Source organism: Macaca nemestrina, chromosome 1 (assembly GCF_043159975.1).
Source record: "Macaca nemestrina isolate mMacNem1 chromosome 1, mMacNem.hap1, whole genome shotgun sequence".
In the NCBI taxonomy this organism is placed as follows: Eukaryota; Metazoa; Chordata; class Mammalia; order Primates; family Cercopithecidae; genus Macaca; species Macaca nemestrina.
Genome location: NC_092125.1, coordinates 74238093 through 74256719, shown reverse-complemented (window position 1 = coordinate 74256719; position 18627 = coordinate 74238093). Strand labels below are relative to the sequence as shown.

Below are 18627 nucleotides of genomic sequence, written 5' to 3'. Positions count from 1 at the left end.
AGTAAAAGATATTAGCTTTCCATTTTCTTAGTTCTTCAACTTAAAACTGATGTGCTTACCAAATAAACGTTTTACATTTTATTGGTAAAGCAGGCACAACGTTCACCCTTGGATCCAAGTTGCATCTAGGATCACGGACTAAGTAATCTGACTGAGGATCTCAGCCTCATGTGCCCCGGAGATCCATTGACCTTAGAGAGGAAAGGCAGGGCCTATTGTACCAAGTGTATCTGAGGACCCTACCAGCCTCAAAAAGCAGGCCAAGGTCTCCCTGCTTTATGAAGCTGAGAGAGTCACACAGTGGCCACTCGAAGGACCAGGGGCAGAAAGGCTCCTTCCTCATGACTTGACAGGGGCCCGTTAACTCCCTGGCTGGTGCACTGTGGGTCCTCAGACACAAAGATTTCTGAGTGTCCCCTTGTAAGGCAGCTTCTTAAAGGATGCCAGCAGGTGGGCAGTGAGTAAGCAAAAGGAAATAGCATCACACCTAAGCATATCCCGCAGCCAGAGGGAAAGGAAGAAGCAGCAGCTATCGCAGAAGGCAAGACAGATGGCAACTGAAAAAAATTTTAAAAAAGCAGCTGAAGTTGATTCAATTACATAAAGGAAAATATTATTTTTTATTTGAAAACTTTAAGTAGATTAATTAGAGGAGAGACACTTTGAGCCTCAGATTAGTAGGTCAGAAGATTAAGTTGAAGAAATCTCTCAAAATACATAATAAAAATGTGACGCAGACAAGAAAGATAGATACTACTACTGTCACTAAGAAGCGATTCAGAAGGAGAACAAAAAGCACATGCTCGAGAAAAACAGGTATAACATAAAATGAGGAAACAAAAAATAGGAGAGAATATCTGATTTAAGAGGGAATTTAGTATATATCCATTGAAAAGACTCATCAATTTCCTGTCAAGATTAAGCAAAGCTAATACTTCTGTGAGACCTCTTTGTGCCAGGCATTATTGTAAGTGCTCTCTCTATACGTAAATTTATACATTTTCATACACACATATGCCTATACACGCATATAAACCCATTTGAACTTTTCAACAACTCTGTGAGGTAGATACTCTTAATATTCCCATTTTACAGGTGAGGAATCTGGGTCACAGGTAAGTTAATTTTCCCCAAGTCACAACCCTAATAAGTGACCAAGCCAGGTTATAAACACAAGCAACCGAGCTCCAAAGACCATGATTTTAGCTACAATGCTATACTACTTTTCAACATGAAAGAAAGATGGTTGTTGATATCCATAAATTCAGAAAAAATCCATCTGTGCACTGTTCACTGAAAGAAATATTTCAGTATGTAATCTAGCCAAAAGAAAAAATAACAGAGTCAGAAATATAAAAAGAAGAAGCATCAGTGAATAATAAATCTAGCAATATTAAGCTATGCCTAAATATTTAATGATAGAGTGACTAGAACTCTGTTTTACAGTGACAAATAAGAATCTTTGAAATAGAAGAGAAGTATAGCAAGGGCAAGAAAAAAAATACCGTGAATAATCATTTGTTGCTAAAATTAGTAAGAATTGAAGGAGAGGAAAAATGAGTGAATTAAAAGTTCTGAAGGTATCAGCTGAGTGGCGGGGTACGGGTGGAATAAGGGAATAGGTTATACTGATGTTTTGTTTTCTTAAAATAAATAGGGCAAATGTATGATTTTAAATGTTGTAGAAAAATAAATTAGTTACTACTAATAAAAAAGTGTTCTGCAGGACATCCAAATTAACAAGGTTAGAAAGGAGAGCAAATGCTAAGTTAAAAAAAAATCAACAAAAATCAGAAAAAGAAAGGGGAGAGTACAGTAAAATAGAACACTGTCAATGAGAAAGAAAAATCTGGCTTTTCCCCTTCAACCAGTTAGTATCTGGAGATATTTAAGAAGAAGCCAGATGGAGAAAAACTAATCACGGGACCACTTATTTATAGAGCTTTAAAGTATACAAAGTGGGTTCCCATGAATGATCTCATTTCATTCTTGAAGTAGCCCCTTGAGGTTGACGTTGTTTTCATCCGTGCTTTAGATGAAGTGGCTTAACTAGGGTGATAGAGTGGTTTAGGGATAGAACTAGCACTGAATTCAATTATTTGAATAGCACTGAATTATTTCATTCAGTGAAATTTTGCTAAGAATTTATTGGACTTCACAGTTATGCACTGGGAACACAGAAATGAACAGAATGACACTCATTGGAATTCTGGCCATTGGTTGTTCATCACAGATTTTGAGTATTAATAGTCACCCCCTACCAAACATGGAACAGTCATCGGAGAATTAATCCAAAAATGATTTCCCCAAATCTGAAGCATGACTGCCATCTCTTTTGACATGTGGTGTTGCTTTTTCTAAAGGATGCAATACCTTAAAACTCTGTAGGATAGGAGGGTAAAGAGGTCAAACTGCTTAACTGAGAATGGCTGCCAGGAAACTCATCTGGCAGGTCTCATCTTTTTTATCTCCTTTACGGTGATCACCTGGACAGGCTGGTGCAAAGCGTGGTAACAGAGTTCAGGGAAACATTCATGGGGCATTGCCCCTCATTTCTGTCCCCTTACCCTTCTCATTCACACAATTACTTAGAGTACTCATCACTGCTATTACCTTTCCCAGTTGCTCTGTCTCTACCCTGTGTAGCCAAACGCTAAACTGTAGACATGGTCTGTAGGTGCCCACCAAGTGTTAATAAAATTCTTAAAGCCGCTGGATGCGGTGGCTCATGCCTGTAATCCTAGCACTTTGGGAGGCTGAGGCAGGTGGATCACGAGGTCAGGAATTCAAGACCAGCCTGGTTAAGATGGTGAAACCCTGTCTCTACTAAAAATACAAAACTTAGCTGGATGTGGTGGCAGGTGCCTGTAATCCCAGCTACTCGGGAGACTGAGGCAGAAAATTGCTTGAACCTGGGAGGTGGAGGTTGCAGTGAGCAACAGAGCAAGACCCTGTCTAAAAAAAAAAATTGCTAAAACCAAGTTGGGGGCTAAAGGGAGTGGGGAGGGTTTAGTGATGTCTAGTAAGTAAATTTTTATCTGAAATAATATCTCTCCATAAAGTAAAAGCTGCTTGAGTTTTCAGGAAAGTGACAATTTATTTATTGTTTAAAATACAAGGTATGGGTTGAGCAGGATGGCCTTGGGATCTAGCTGAGAAAATGTAATCAGATGCATTACACTAAGTGCTCATGGGTCATGATACTAACTATATATGAAACAATGAGCTCATGCTAGCAAGGACTGTGTCCTTCCTTACCTCCAAGGAATTTATACACTAAAGCAGGTACTAAACATATTTTCTAAATTTATAATGCAAGCCCCACTCATTTTTAGACAAAGAAGTGTTAAAACTGAGGGCTGGCGAAAAGTTTGAATACTCTCCTCTTATTTGCTCTCCTTTTCCAAAGTAATATCAATGCAGCTTCTTGTATGAAGTTAGAGCTACCCAGGATTTAAAACAGTATAGAAGTTTATTTCATATGCCTTCTATTGGCATTACATTTATTTATATTTTAAATACTTTGGGTACCACTTTAAGCCAGTTTTTCTCCTCTAATCTTTAAATGAGGACGAGATTATCTAGTGAATACTTTACTATACTCATGACACAAGTAATTATGTACTTAGTGTGTCTTTCTTATCAGACTGCATGATCCAGTGAGGGCAAAGTCTATGGATGTTTTGTCCACAGATACTTCTTCAGGACTTAGAACAGTCTTTGGAACATAGTAGATGCTCAGTAAATAAATGACCATTGACATATTACCTGGTTGACTGACTCAATAACTGTTGGTAAGATACTACTACTACTCATAACTGAAGAAAATTATCCATTTTTCTCAGTTAAAACATCTAGCTTGTGATGATTACATAAAGCTTTAATTGTTGTTTATTTTTTTTATTTTGAAAAAATTAGAGAAAGTCTTGCTGTTTTGCTCAGGTTGGTCTCGAACTCCTGGCCTCAAGCAATCGTCCCACCTTGGCCTCTCAAAGTGCTAGGATTATAGACATGAGCCACCATGCCCAGTCTTGTTTAAACTTGTCTGTTTTCAGATAATTTGACTTTTATCAGGAAACAATAAGATGGTTATTTTTAAATTGTTTTTACTGAATTCATTCAAAATAGCCAAATTTTGAATTATGAAGAGAATTTCAAGGAATTTTAAAGTAATTATCTAGCACATATTTATAAAATAACATGAAATCATCATGTATTTTGCTCTTTTTAAAATGTCTTAATAAAATCAGTAATAAATTCCTTATATAACAATTTAATACAATATAGAGGCTATAGATATAAAAATGTATTTGGTTTGTCATCCAACTATCCAAAGCATTCTATTGAATAAATGTTTAGGGAAAGGGAGATTCTTCATAGTACATAAAATTAGAAATGTGTTTGTACATTACAAACTGGACACTTGCCATTGTTAAAAGGTACAATAAAAAAGTTAACTATAACTTTTAATTACTGTATTTTTTGTAATCTCCAACAATTAGCTCTAATTTTCCCATTCTTCATTTAATTAAATTCAATTTTGAATATACTTGACCAGATCATACTTTAGTGACCAGTAATGATCCATGTTAAACCGTTAAATATTCTATGTTCAGTGACATTAACAGGAAATTCACATCATATTCTGGCTTTACTTGGAAGGAAGCTATGAGAATGAAAGCTTTAAAACAATTCCGAATAGCATCTGTTGAATGTGCCTGATACGTTCCAAATAGAAAGAACAACATGAATAATATGACACCAGAAGTCATCACAGAATTTTTCTTTCCTTTTCATTGGTGGGGGGAAGTAATCTTAAAATAATCTTCAAAAAATGATATTCTAAATTGCCGTAAGTATAAAGTGAGTTTGGCATGCTGAGGCTGTAGGTAATGAACTTGAATTTGTCTCCAATAAATGTGATTTCTGATGTAGAGAACTATTAATGCTTCAGATTGTTGCCAAACAAAATATGAAGAACCACTTACTCAGACACCTGATCTTTAGAATGCAGCATCATTTGTAACAATTTTAACGCTAACTAAGTACACTTTGATGAGACAGCATTTAATAAAATGCTCATTAATTTCATCATTAGCAAGGGTATGCTAAGAAGTAAGCCAGTTTCTTATGTCACGCCCAATTAGCATCCCATGCTAGTAATCCCATTAGTATTGTTGAATTCACTAATGGAAAAACTAATGGGCATGCTACCAGGGCACATTAATTGGGCACGACACCAGTTCTGGTTTTAATTATTAAACTACGATAATGAAATGTGTGTTTGTAAAATATTAAAATGTTGAAATAGGGTTGAAGAAAATAAAAGAGTATGTAGACAAAACAGATACAAGGAAAGTCAGCCTACAAAAATACAAAGACTAGAACTTGCCAGATGGTCATGTTTCTAGCTGATGGAGTTGTCTGTAAAAGTTGGGATATTGTCCATGTGAGAGGCAACCCACTCATACTCATGGGAAATTAAAAGCTTTTTTTTTTTTTACTTTGATAACATGAAATTCTGTATATCATACATGTTGTCAAGCGCTTTATGAGGCCCGACAGGAGCCAATTAAATGTGTAGCGTGGACATGTTATATCACAGAAGCCATTTCAGAGAAAGATAAACAGAAATCATACTAAACATGATACGATTAGCATTGTATGTTTTTCAGTATACATCTTCAACTTCATTACATCAATTATCTATTTTCTCTTTTTGAAAAAAAAACTGTATAGCAAAATTATTAGAGTTTGGTGAAATTTTCTGCTAATTAAATGTTTTAGTAATATTTTACCCAATCTTATTTTTTAATTTTTAAAGATTTTAATAGAATGAGCTTTATTCTTGCTAAGTAAATCAACTTTATTAAGAAGAAAATTCATTCCCATTTAGAAGTTTTAGAGTAATTTCTGTTTTAGTTTTCTTTAATAGTAGTACTAGTAGCCGTTGGTGATAAAGTTGGGATATCTGTCACTTAGTCTTATTCTCTTAACACTGAAAATGTTACTATAGGTAACCAAGGCTACTATAACATACTGGAAAAGTGTTTACTTTTCTTGAAAGTAGTGACATGGCAGGCATCTGTTCTATTTCTCTTTCTCAGTTTATTATTATTATTATTATTACCTCTTATTTGCTAAACTCTGTTCTTAATATCTGCCATTTCCTATGTCTTATCACTTAGGAACACATTTTTAACTATTATGTGATTACCTTAGCCAGAACTATAAATATTGGATTTTGACTTCAAAGCATTGTGTATTATGTTTAACTCCACCCTTATGTTTAATGTATCATAACTGACTAGTTTTTAAGGTGAATGTCATTCCCGTTTGTTATTGATAGTTTTGTGAAGATAAGAATGACTTGTCTGACATCTCTCTATCTTCAGAACTCATTTTTAGTGGTATTTTATTAGTTTTAAATTCTTCTCTTCTTTTTCATATTTACACCATGAAAAGTAAAGTCTAAAATTTTAGAATAGAAAATTATTTACCTTTCTGATGAATAGCTATATTCATCAGAAAATGCAAGTGGCTTTGTAAGAAATTCTTATTGCAAAGATGAGACCTTTACAGATCTGTGCACTGTGGTGCTCAGGGAAGTATTAATACATCACAGGGAAGCCAAAATGATGCTAGACATCAACTTTAATTTTGAATTCTGTTTGAAATGTATGCATGCTTGTATCAGGATCATAATTTCAAAACTTGTAAATTGGTTTATAACAAACATGTAAGTGTGTGTTTATGTGTAGATATGTGTATATAAACATTTATTTATTCATTCATTCCCCTAAGGGGTCACCAGTGGAAGTAACTACAACTAATGATCATGGTAAACAATATAGTGATGGAAAATGGCATGAAATAATTGCTATCAGGCATCAGGCTTTTGGCCAAATCACTCTTGATGGGATATATACGGGTAAGTAATTTTTGATATATATAAATAGCCCTGTTGATATGTTGGTGTTGCCATACTTTTCTGTTGTTTATATTCCTACATCCTTATTTCACCATCATTTCTACTCAATTTCATCTATATTGCTGTTGAATTTGCCTTTGGGATGCTCCTAAAATGATGAAGTCTGGCAACCAGTTTTTCATCAATGAAGGTCTTCAGTTAAAAAAAAAAAAAAAAAAAAAAAAGGAAAGAAAAGAATGAAGTCACCTCTGTCTAAGTTACCTATGTCTTTTACAGTTTTCTACAATTTGCATGGACCTTTAGTTATGTTCTCTCATGTTACTTTTGACTTCCAAAAAGCAAGGAAAGTAGAGGAAAGCAGTTTTTGTCTGCATTTGGAGATGAGGAAACCAAGGCTGAGAAAAAAAGTGAATATTTTTTCCTAACTTACACAGTTGACAGGAAGCATTCTTGGGACACACATCCTGTTTTTTTTTTTACATTTAAGTTTAGTTTTTGCTCCAGCCTACCCTATCTGCCACATTTATGTAATTATAACATGGTCACTGTACCTGTATAATAATGCAGGCTTTTATTAAATCATTGAGGAAATACACAATTTTAATCAGTACCTATTATGTTCCAGATATTGTTCTAGGCACTCTGGAAACAAGGAGCAAAGAGAACTCTATAAAACTTACATTTTTGGGGAGAAATGGGGCAGCAAAATACAGAAAAAAAAATTTAAACAAATATCAAGTGATAAATTCTGAGAATGAAAAAGCAAGATGAGAGGGAAAGTTGTGTGTGGGTGTATGTGCGGGTGTGTGTGGGTGTGTGTGTTAAGAAAGGTCTCTCTGATATAGCCCAATAGAACAGAACAGAACCCTCAGAAATAATACCACACATCTACAACCATCTGATCTTTGACAAACCTGACAACAACAAGAAATGGGGAAAGAATTCCCTATTTAACAAATGGTGCTGAGAAAACTGGCTAGCCACATGTAGAAAGCTGAAACGGGATCCCTTCCTTACACTTTATACAAAAATTAATTCAAGATGGATTAAATAATTAAATGTTAGACCTAAAACCATAAAAACCCTAGAAGAAAACCTAGGCAATACCATTCAGGACATAGGCATGGGCAAGGACTTCATGACTAAAACATCAAAAGCAATGACAACAAAAGCCAAAGTTGACAAATGGGATCTAATTAAACTAAAGAGGTTCTGCACAGCAAAAGAAACTACCATCAGAGTCAACAGGCAACCTACAGAATGGGAGAAAATTTTTGCAAACTATTCATCTGACAAAGGGCTAATATTCAAAATCTACAAAGAACTCAAACAAATTTACAAGAAAAAAACAACCCCATCAAAAAGTGGACAAAGGATATGAATAGACACTCTCAAAGGAAGACATTTATGCAGCCAAAAGACACATGAAAAAATGCTCATCATCCCTGGCCATCAGAGAAATGCAGATCAAAACCACAATGAGATACCATCTCACACCAGTTAGAATGGCAATCACTAAAAAGTCAGGAAACAACAGGTGCTGGAGAGGATGTGGAGAAATAGGAACACTTTTACACTGTTGGTGGGACTGTAGACTAGTTCAACCATTGTGGAAGACAGTGTGGCGATTCCTCAAGGATCTAGGACTAGAAAAACCATTTGACTCAGCCATCCCATTACTGAGTATATACCCAAAGGATTATAAATCATGCTGTTGGCCGGGCGCGGTGGCTCAAGCCCGTAATCCCAGCACTTTGGGAGGCCGAGACGGGCGGATCACGAGGTCAGGAGATCGAGACCATCCTGGCTAACACAATGAAACCCCGTCTCCACTAAAAATACAAAAAAATTAGCCGGGCGTGGTGGCGGCGCCTGTAGTCCCAGCTACTCGGGAGGCTGAGGCAGGAGAATGGCAGGAACCCGGGAGGCGGAGCTTGCAGTGAGCCGAGATCGCGCCACTGCACTCCAGCCTGGGCGACAGAGTGAGACTCTGCCTCAAAAAAAAAATAAATAAATAAATAAATCATGCTGCTATAAAGACACATGCACACGTATGTTTATTGTGGCACTGTTCACAATAGCAAAGACTTGGAACCAACCCAAATGTTCATCAAAGATAGACTGGATTAAGAAAATGTGGCACATATACACCATGGAATACTATGCAGCCATAAAAAGGGATGAGTTCATGTCCTTTGTAGGGACATGGATGAAGCTGGAAACCATCATTCTCAGCAAACTGTCTCAAGGACAAAAAACCAAACACCGCATGTTCTCACTCATAGGTGGGAACTGAACAATGAGAACACTTAGACACAGGAAGGGGAACATCACACACGGGGGCCTGTTGTGGAGTGGGGGGAGGGGGAGGGATAGCATTAGGAGATATACTTAATGTAAATGACGAGTTGATGGATGCAGCACACCAACATGGCATATGTATACATAAGTAACAAACCTGCACATTGTGCACATGTACCCTAGAACTTAAAGTATAATTTAAAAAAAAAAGAAAAAGTATCTCTGATGAGGTGACATTTGAGCAGAGACCTGAAGGGACAAAGGGGCAAACCATGTAAATATCCAGGAAGAGGATGCTTTGAGTTGAGAGGCCAGCAAGTATCAGGGCCCTGAGGTGAGAGCACACTATATGTGGCATGTCAAGGACCGACAAGAAGGCCAGTGTGGGAAAGAGGGTGTGAAAGGGCTAATGACAGGACATAAGGTCACAGAGGCCATTAGGGATTAGATCATATGGGACCTTGTGGACTTTTACTGTGAAAGAAGGAAACTGTTGAAGGATTTTGAGGGAAGAATGACATGATATGACTGCTTTCTTTAAAAGAATCACTCTAGCTGATATTTTGAGAATAAATTATAAGGGGAATGAGGATGAAAGCATGGAGATCAGTTAATAGGCTTCTGCAATAACTCTGTATTAATTCAGACAAGAAATCATGAAGACCTGAACAAGGGTGATAATTGAAGATATAATAAGAAGTATTCAGATTCTGGTTATATTGTGAATGTCAAATTAACAGGATTTGATGATGAGATTGAGGCAGAATAGGGGTTGGTAAACTATCACCATGGTCTAAATCTAGCTCACGCCTGTTTTTATAATGTTTTATTGGAGCACAGCTACACCCATTCATTGATGTATTATCTATGGCTGCTTGAGTCTGAATAGTCTACAAAGACACTATCTGGTCCTTGACAGAGTTTACTGGCCATTAATGTAGAGCAAGCCTGTTAGGTTTGGGTCTCAGTGGAAGAATGCAGCTGCCCAAACCAGGGAGTGCACGATTGTGGGAGAAGCAGGTTTGGAGAGAGACGTTCAAAGTTCAGTTGTTAACATGTTAAGGCTGAGATTTCTGAGACATCCACAAGGAGATATCAGGTAGGCTGATCAAGAAACAAGTCTGAGTTCTGAAATCAGAACTTCCAGCAAAGGATGGTATTGAAAGCCAAGGGAACAGATGTAAGTAGGGCTAATTGGAGTGGATTGGGCTCTGGAAAAACAAACACAAATAGCTTTGCCTCTCCTCTCAAAGAAGGTGGGCATTAGAAATATGAACAGGGATTTCCATTGTTATGCCACACAGTCAGAGACCCAGGTAACCCTGGACTTTGGCCCTGGTAGTTCATACTGGAACCCAGCCCACTACTCATCCCTCTAGAGTACTTAGGGGGTCCCTATGGGTAGAGAAAGGAAGAGGCCTGAGATGGAGGCGGTCTGGATCATTCCAACATCATGATGCTGTGATGTTGAGGAAAAGCCAGTGAAGAAAAGTAATGAACAGGCAATGAGGAGAGAGGAGAACCAAGAGAGTGGTATCCCGAAGGCTGGGGAAGGATTTTATTATTTGATGAGTTAGTAAAAATAGAGTATCCTGGTGAAGGTGTGTTTCTCATCTCCTATTCTCTAGGTTCCTCTGCCATCCTGAATGGTAGTACTGTTATTGGAGAGAACACAGGAGTTTTTCTGGGAGGGCTGCCGCAAAGTTATACCATCCTCAGGAAGGATTCTGGTGAGTTTAGTAAGGTATATTATATGTTGTCATCCAAACTTAAAATAGAACCACTTTACATCATTTTAAAGTAAGAATAAGTATTATGTTCTACTTCATGCTATATTTTCTATATTAACGTGCCAAAAATTTCCTTTAGGTCTCTGTTTTTTTTTAAAGGAACCGTGTATTCCATATGGCTTGTATTTATATTGTTAGTACCCAGTTCTTGATATATAAAAGGAATTCATTAAAACTTTTGCTGTAATGAATTATAATACTTTCAGTCAAAGGTATGTTATTTTAGGACTTATGCATCGTTTTTTGTAAGATTTTAAATTGAATGTGAAATAACACAGAAATGGAAAACTATGAGCTTGATTTATACTCTAAATAGGGTGAAGAACATTCCCTGAATACTATGTCATAGGCACTAAACCAATCCCTAGATATTCATCGATGAATAAAATGTGGTCTTTATCACAATAGAGGTCACAGGCGTATAAACAGGTAATTCCAACCTAATGCCGTAAGTGCTATAACTGAGCTATAGACAAAGTGATTCTCATATTTTTAGAACAAGAGCACAAGAACATATTCTAAAATGCAACTAATTAAAACGAACATGAATGGAATTAACCTTAGGTAGGAAAAAAAAAATCATCCTTCAAACGCAAATGCTAATAATTCTAGTATTGTTTCCCAAGTTCTCATTAAGAATCACAGGGTGCCTTCCAAGTCTCTCCCAGGAAGTTAAAATATAACTACATAAATATTACAAATAAGCTAGGACCCAGATAAGTATAATTTGTTCATGGGTTGTAGTCTTCAGGGAATCATGATGAAGATCAAAAGGAATAGAAAGTGTTCATCAAATTTCGGAGAAGGGTATAATTGAATTCTCAAGGCTGATTATCGTTACCTCCTCAGAAATGTCTCTAGATTAGGCAGGGTTTTCATTCAACTACTTGAGACTGATAGACAAGTCCCTCTAGCGCGCATGCGCGCGCAGCGCGCGCGCACACACACACGCGCGCGCGCGCACACACACACACGCACACACACACCCTTTGTTTTTTGCCCTTCTGGGAAATAGTATTTTCAGGTACTAGAAGGAGAGAATACCCTGATACTAAGTACCCTTCCTGTAAAGGACACATCTCCATTATGAATGAACAATTTTACTTTGTCTATGTAAATTGGCCTTATAAAAACTCTCATAAACTCAAAGCTGAAAACTAAGCTTTGCCTTCATAGGAAAGGAGGTGGCTATGTGAAATTCGACTTCAGTGTGCCTTCTCCTCCTCTTGATTTTTTTCTTGCTTTTTCTCTAAATCACTCATTTGCACATTTTCTGTCTCAACCTTCTGTTATCACCCTATTCACTGTATTTATGAACCCCACATTTACCTGGTCTGGAGAGTTCCACATTCAACGTCAACACTATATACATTTCCAAAAAATGAAACTAAATTATTGATTTACTTCAGTAACAGACTGGTTCATAGATGAGGAATCTAAACTACAAACCACGTATTAAATAGAAACACTCCCTTCAAATCTAACTTTTAAAGTCGTAGTACTTTATCTTTGAGGCTAGTGACAGATGAATTTTCTGTGTTAGTTGAAAAGGCAATATTCTTGCTACTGCAAAACCAAGGTTTCTGCATAAACATCTGTTTCTGCAGATATGATGGGTTTGAACCAGTGCTAAACATTATAATTGCTATCATTTACTATAGCTGATGGTGTGGTGTTTACATGAATCATTAAGAGGCTTGCAGTAAATAGGTGGTGAGAGCTAGTGCCTATTTCTTTGATTTTAATGGCACATAAAATTAATTGCTTGAAAAGAATCTTTCGAAATACATATTTCTTGATATCTATAAACTCCTGCAGAGATAATCCAAAAGGGTTTTGTGGGCTGTCTCAAGGATGTACATTTCATGAAGAATTACAATCCGTCGGCTATTTGGGAACCTCTGGATTGGCAGAATTCTGAAGAACAAATCAACGTGTATAACAGCTGGGAGGGATGCCCCGCTTCATTAAATGAAGGAGCTCAGTTCCTAGGAGCAGGTAATGCTCTAAAAAAGACATGAGTGTTCACTTAAAATCTATGTTCTATCCTTTGTATAATTTAATCTCTCCTGTTTGATTAACTTGACCTCATACGAACCTAGTATCACAGAAATACCTAGTTATTCCAATGGTGCACACAAATATATTCTTGATGCCTGAATATGCAATATAAATTATAAGACTCATAAGTATACATCCATGTATCATATCTCTGGTAGCCCATGCAGTTCTTGATTTACATATGTTAGGATCACCAATGTCCATTTGCAAGTCAATTGTTTGGAAACTAGAATACAGTTAGAGATGTGTACTTAGAATGCACTCAGAAAGATGTTTCAAAGAGTTTTGTTTACTAGGTTAATCCACAAATACCTATTTATCTCATTATATAGAAGAACAATGTTCTTAAGAGTTAATTCTCGTCTAAGTAATGGGTTAAGTAGGTCATTGAGAGAGAGCTGGAGACTAGAACCACTATCCCTGCCATTGCTCAAAAGGCTACAATGAAAGGGGAGGTGTAAGTGTCTGTAGCTTAGCCCTGACACACACACTGAGTTTCTGCCTGATCAGAGCAGAGACTTCCACCCAGGGGAAGGGGAGAGGGATGATGGTGGCTTGGAATACCCGGCTTATTCATCAAATAAAAGCCCATCTCTGCCTCCTACATTTATAGCTAAGTTGGTTGGTTATTAAGTTGCTTAAACTGCCTTTAGCACAAAAAGACATATGATATTAATAATATAATCTGCACATTTTTTATTGTTCTGTTTTCATCAAGGTCATTCTGAGTTTCTTTTAGTCAATGCAAACTACTTATTGTTAATACTTACCTAAAACAGTAATAATCATACATGATACAGACAACACATGATTGAGAGAGCAAATTTCTTCCTCTTTAGAAAGTATAATATCAGAGCAAATTTCTTCCTCTTAAAAAGTATAATATCTATCAAAGTCTTTCTTAATATATCTAGGTCTTTCTGTCACTTCTGTACAATTAAAAAAGGGATTTCTTAACATTGATTTGCATCTTCTTTTGTGAGATTTACTCAGTGGCAGAATGTGTCCTAGAGTTTCTTATCACCCTTACAATGCTGACAATATTGTATTACACATGCTAACATGTACATGTTTTTATCTTTAAAGGGTTCCTGGAACTTCATCCGTATATGTTTCATGGTGGAATGAACTTTGAGATTTCCTTTAAGTTCAGAACTGACCAATTAAATGGATTGCTTCTTTTCGTTTATAATAAAGATGGACCTGATTTTCTTGCTGTATGTAAATTACTTTGATTAAAATTACTTTAAAATACTAGATCCAACTATAAAATAAATAAACCAAGTGTTGGCAGGCATTACACTTAATTGGGGTTTCTTTACAAATTCACGTTTGTTTTCTTTTTTTTTTCCCAAAGTCATTTTTAGTATGGAAGTCCTGTGAAATATTTTGTATTTTATTATCCTAGTAATTTTTTTAAATGATAATTGTAGCAATTATCATTTTAAGAAAACAGATTAGATGTAAGGAATTAAGAAAATACAATTTAGTGTCTTAAGATATGAAAAACACTATTTCCCTCATTATCTTTTGATATGAGTTTCAAAAGGATATATATTATATATTTTTCATATGACATATAGATAATCAAATATAATAATACAATGAACACTCCTGAATCTACCACCACACCTGATAACTAAATATTATTATTTTTGGTCTATCTGTAAAGCCTTTCCTATCGTGTTTCCATCTTCTTTTAGATGTCATATGTAATCAGAATTTTGTGTTTGTTATTCCCATGCATTTTTATAGTTTGAACACCTAATGAATGCCTACAAATTCTTGCTTTTGAAATTTATAAAATTTGTTTTATGCTCTCTTTTTAGCACTCAACATTGTTTCTGAGTCATTTATGTGTCCACACAGGTATACATTTTCTTGGTTGTGTAGTATTTCTCTTCTCTTACCAATGATGTATTGGTTGTTCCCATGTTTTGCTACAATGAATAAGACTGCTATAAACATTTTTATACATTTCTCTAAATACAATGGGCAACTGTAACTGCTTTTCCTTGTCTTTAATCATTAATCTGATACCACTGTTAAGTATGTTATTAAAAATGTTAATTCTTAAAAGTTGCTTTAAAGAACTAGCATAGAAACAGGAGAAAAATATGAACATCTCACCCTTAGATTCTTGATTTCTAGACAAATAGACAATTAAATACAAGTCTTGGTGATTTTAAGAGTCTAAGATACGTTCACTTTTTGTCTTTCTTTCTTTTTTTTTTTTTTTTTACATTCCTAGTATATACAATGCCAATATTGCTAAGAAGGGAAATGGAAATTTATCCCTTCATAGTATTTATTAGAATTTCTGATTCTTTAAATATTTATTTGTCCTCTTGTGTATTGTTGGCTTCTTTCTCTGAAACGTAATGTCTATGAATCCAAGGACCTTGGTTTTCTTCTTTGTAGTTGTATCCTCAGTGCCTAAGCCTTAGCAATTATCATGTTAATCAATATTGTTGAATGAATGATTGAGTGAACATGTGAATGAGCTCATGCTGTGGTGACCTTCACTGAGCATTGCTGAGTCATCTACATGTGCATATACTGTGGAGGAAACAAAGATATTTACCATTTGGCTCCTCCTCTTGAGGACCATATGCCTGCACTGGAAGTCTATATGCCTTACTATGCCACACTTCCACCCTCCACCTTCCTCCATTCGTTGCTTTGTTACTGTATTAAATAATACTGTTAACTTTAAATAACTTTACTAAAAAAAATTAAAAATTAAAAATTAAGACTGGGTACAGTAGCTCGCTCCTATAATTCCAGCACTTTTAGAAGCCTGGGATTACAGGAGGATAGCTTGAGGCCAGTAGTTCGAGACCAGCCTGGGCAATATAGTGAGACCCTTTGTCTGCAAAAATACAAATAAAAGTAAAAAATTATCCAGGCACTGTGGCTAGTTCTAGCTACTTGGGAGGCTGAGGCAAGGATTCCTGAAGACTGGGAGTCTAAGGCTGCAGTGAGATTGCACCTCTGCACTCCAGCCTGGGCAAGATAGCTCTGTCTCAAAACAAACAAACAAAAAAATCAATACACTTACATAAATATATACTGAGTGCCCACTATGTGCTTGGCTTTCTTTTAACACTTCCCATGCAACTGTAAAGGAAGCAGTCTTTCATAAAACATACATTACAGTCTGCCATATCTGAGGACTGAGGCTGCTCACAGATTTCAACTCTTTCTATTATACTGACTTACTTCAGTATGCATGGTTATCCCCTGGAACTTGATAAACTCAGAATGTTTCCATTGCCAGAACCTTAAATCTCAAAATATAACCTCATATCCCTCTAGCTCTCTCAGTCTCTCATTAAGTTCACCAAGGCATTGACACCATTGACTATCAGCCCACTTTCTAGTTAACTTACTCCTTACCTGAGCCACCATAATGTATTTCTTCGACAGTATTTCTACAAATGCCCTGATTTTGTATCTTGTATTGGGCTTCACAAACCTTGATCAATCAGTCTAGCCACCTTGCTTCTCAGTTCTAGTAGCTAGATTGCTAAACACTACAGGAAAACTAATACGGGCGTGAGAACGTGTTTTGAGCTCTCCAATTCTTTTATTAAACAATACCTATTGTTTACAGGATTTTCTAATATATTTTAGGAGTAGAAAGTGAAAGAAAAAGAATCTTAGGATCTAGAAACACTATAACCTGAATGTCATCAGGTAGTCCCTCACTATCCTGATAAAAACAAGTGTACATATTCAACTTTCAATCTCTATCAACTTGACTGTATTTGAGGCAAGCCAAATTTAACTCTCTACTGATTCAGGGGAACAAATGAACAATTACCATGCTTACAACTAAAGAAAATATGTCTACCATCATCCTAGATTCTATCCCTTCTTCTGCAAGAACTTGTTCTACAGTCTTCCCTCTTTGTGTGTTCAACTATTCCCTCTCAATTGGCTCTTTTCCCTCAATATATGGAATGATTGAAATTTATTTTCCTTCGTGTTTTTTCTTTTGTCTATGAAGCCTCCTCCACTGTACTTTTCCTTACCTTCATGGTCAAGTGCATTGAAAGCGGTTACTTTTGTTATTGCCACTTTTTCATTTCACTTCAGTCCCTAAAATGACTGTACATTAGGTTCCTACCACTACCGCACCTTCCTACGAAATAACTTTTCTAAAGTGGTCAACGACCCCCGCATTTCCTAGTCCAATGATTTTTATTTCTTATCTTATTTGTTCTTTTTCTGCTATTCTCTGTTTTTTTCTCATTCTTCCCTACTGATTTCCCAAAGTACTAGTTTCTCCTGATTTCATTAAGTTCTCTTAGCTTCTTTAAGGAGATCATTGTCACTTAAAAGAACTGTTTTCTACCATGCTGTCCCTTTAAAACATTAGTCTTGCTGAGGACACTAATCTTTTCCCTTTTATCTCAGTCTTTTTACACTCACTGAATAATCTTATTTATTTTGTGATGTATTTTCTCCATTTTACTTGGCCATCACCAAACTGCATATCTTTATGTTTGACTTCCTCAAAAAGAGTTTCATCTGGATGTTTTATAGACATTTCAAACTCAATATATCTAAAATGAACTCCCCCCTCCTCCTTGTCAACAACAACCCTCAGCCTTTCTTTCAAATGCTTTTCACAACGTGATGATGGCAGAACACTCTCCTACTTATCCAAAAAAGATGAGAGGTGTTCTTAATTTCTCTTCATTCATCTAACTCATTTACCTTTTTACCAGGTCCTAATGAGTTGCTTTTACAAATACTTCTTAGATCGAGTCTTCCCTTTCATCAGCATCATCATTATCCTTGTTTTAATGACTCTCAATATGTTTTCACAATTAAATGCATTTCCTAACGCATTTCCTGAATTGTAGACGAGATTTGTTTTCAGTATGTACTTCTTATTTCTGGTAAAGTAAGCTTTTAGTGCAAGGTAATAGTGGAAAGAATATGAGTTATGGTTTCAGACAGACACCAAACACTCTTTCTATACCAGACCCTCCTATCACTGAAAGTCCTTTAAAATCTGGCTTCTACATAGCTGGCAAGACACTACCTCAGCTCTCACCTCCATATGTGCCCTTTGTCTTACCTAAGTTGGTGCCTTTCTCTAAACCTGATGTTCTCATGTCGTGCATATTAGTCCCCCTCCTTGGGGGACCCTCCATGAATCTGATATACTTTCTAAAATCTTACTTTAAACCTTTCCCAACTTCCAGGGAGCAAAAAGCCTTCTTTGTTATCTGCTTTCACTTTACCCCTTTCCTGTCTTGATTGTAGTATTGCTCCCACGTTTGCCTCTGCTACTAGACAGCATGACTCTTAGGAGCAGTGTTTACCTTAGAGCAGCAGGTATATGGCACATTGTAAGAGACTCGGTATTTATCGAATAAGCGGATAGATAAATGAACAATTGCTTACCTCAGGTCCTTCCTGAAGATGATGCTTTTATGGAAAAAGTCATAGTTTGTATTTGGCATGATTTAATCTGTTTTACTTAACACAACTGATCTCAAGATTTTAAATATCCTATGGTCACTGATA

General features: G+C 36.2%; 1 protein-coding gene across 1 annotated transcript in view; it reads left to right on the top strand.

The window, feature by feature from the left end:
- The window catches only part of LOC105493520 (usherin), a 789359-nt gene that overhangs the window by 322602 nt on the left and 448130 nt on the right, over nt 1-18627 (top strand). The window contains exons 22-25 of the mRNA XM_024796490.2: nt 6805-6931; nt 10861-10962; nt 12841-13020; nt 14170-14300. Of these exons, the coding sequence (XP_024652258.2) occupies nt 6805-6931; nt 10861-10962; nt 12841-13020; nt 14170-14300 (540 nt within the window). The remainder of the gene's footprint in view (nt 1-6804; nt 6932-10860; nt 10963-12840; nt 13021-14169; nt 14301-18627) is intronic.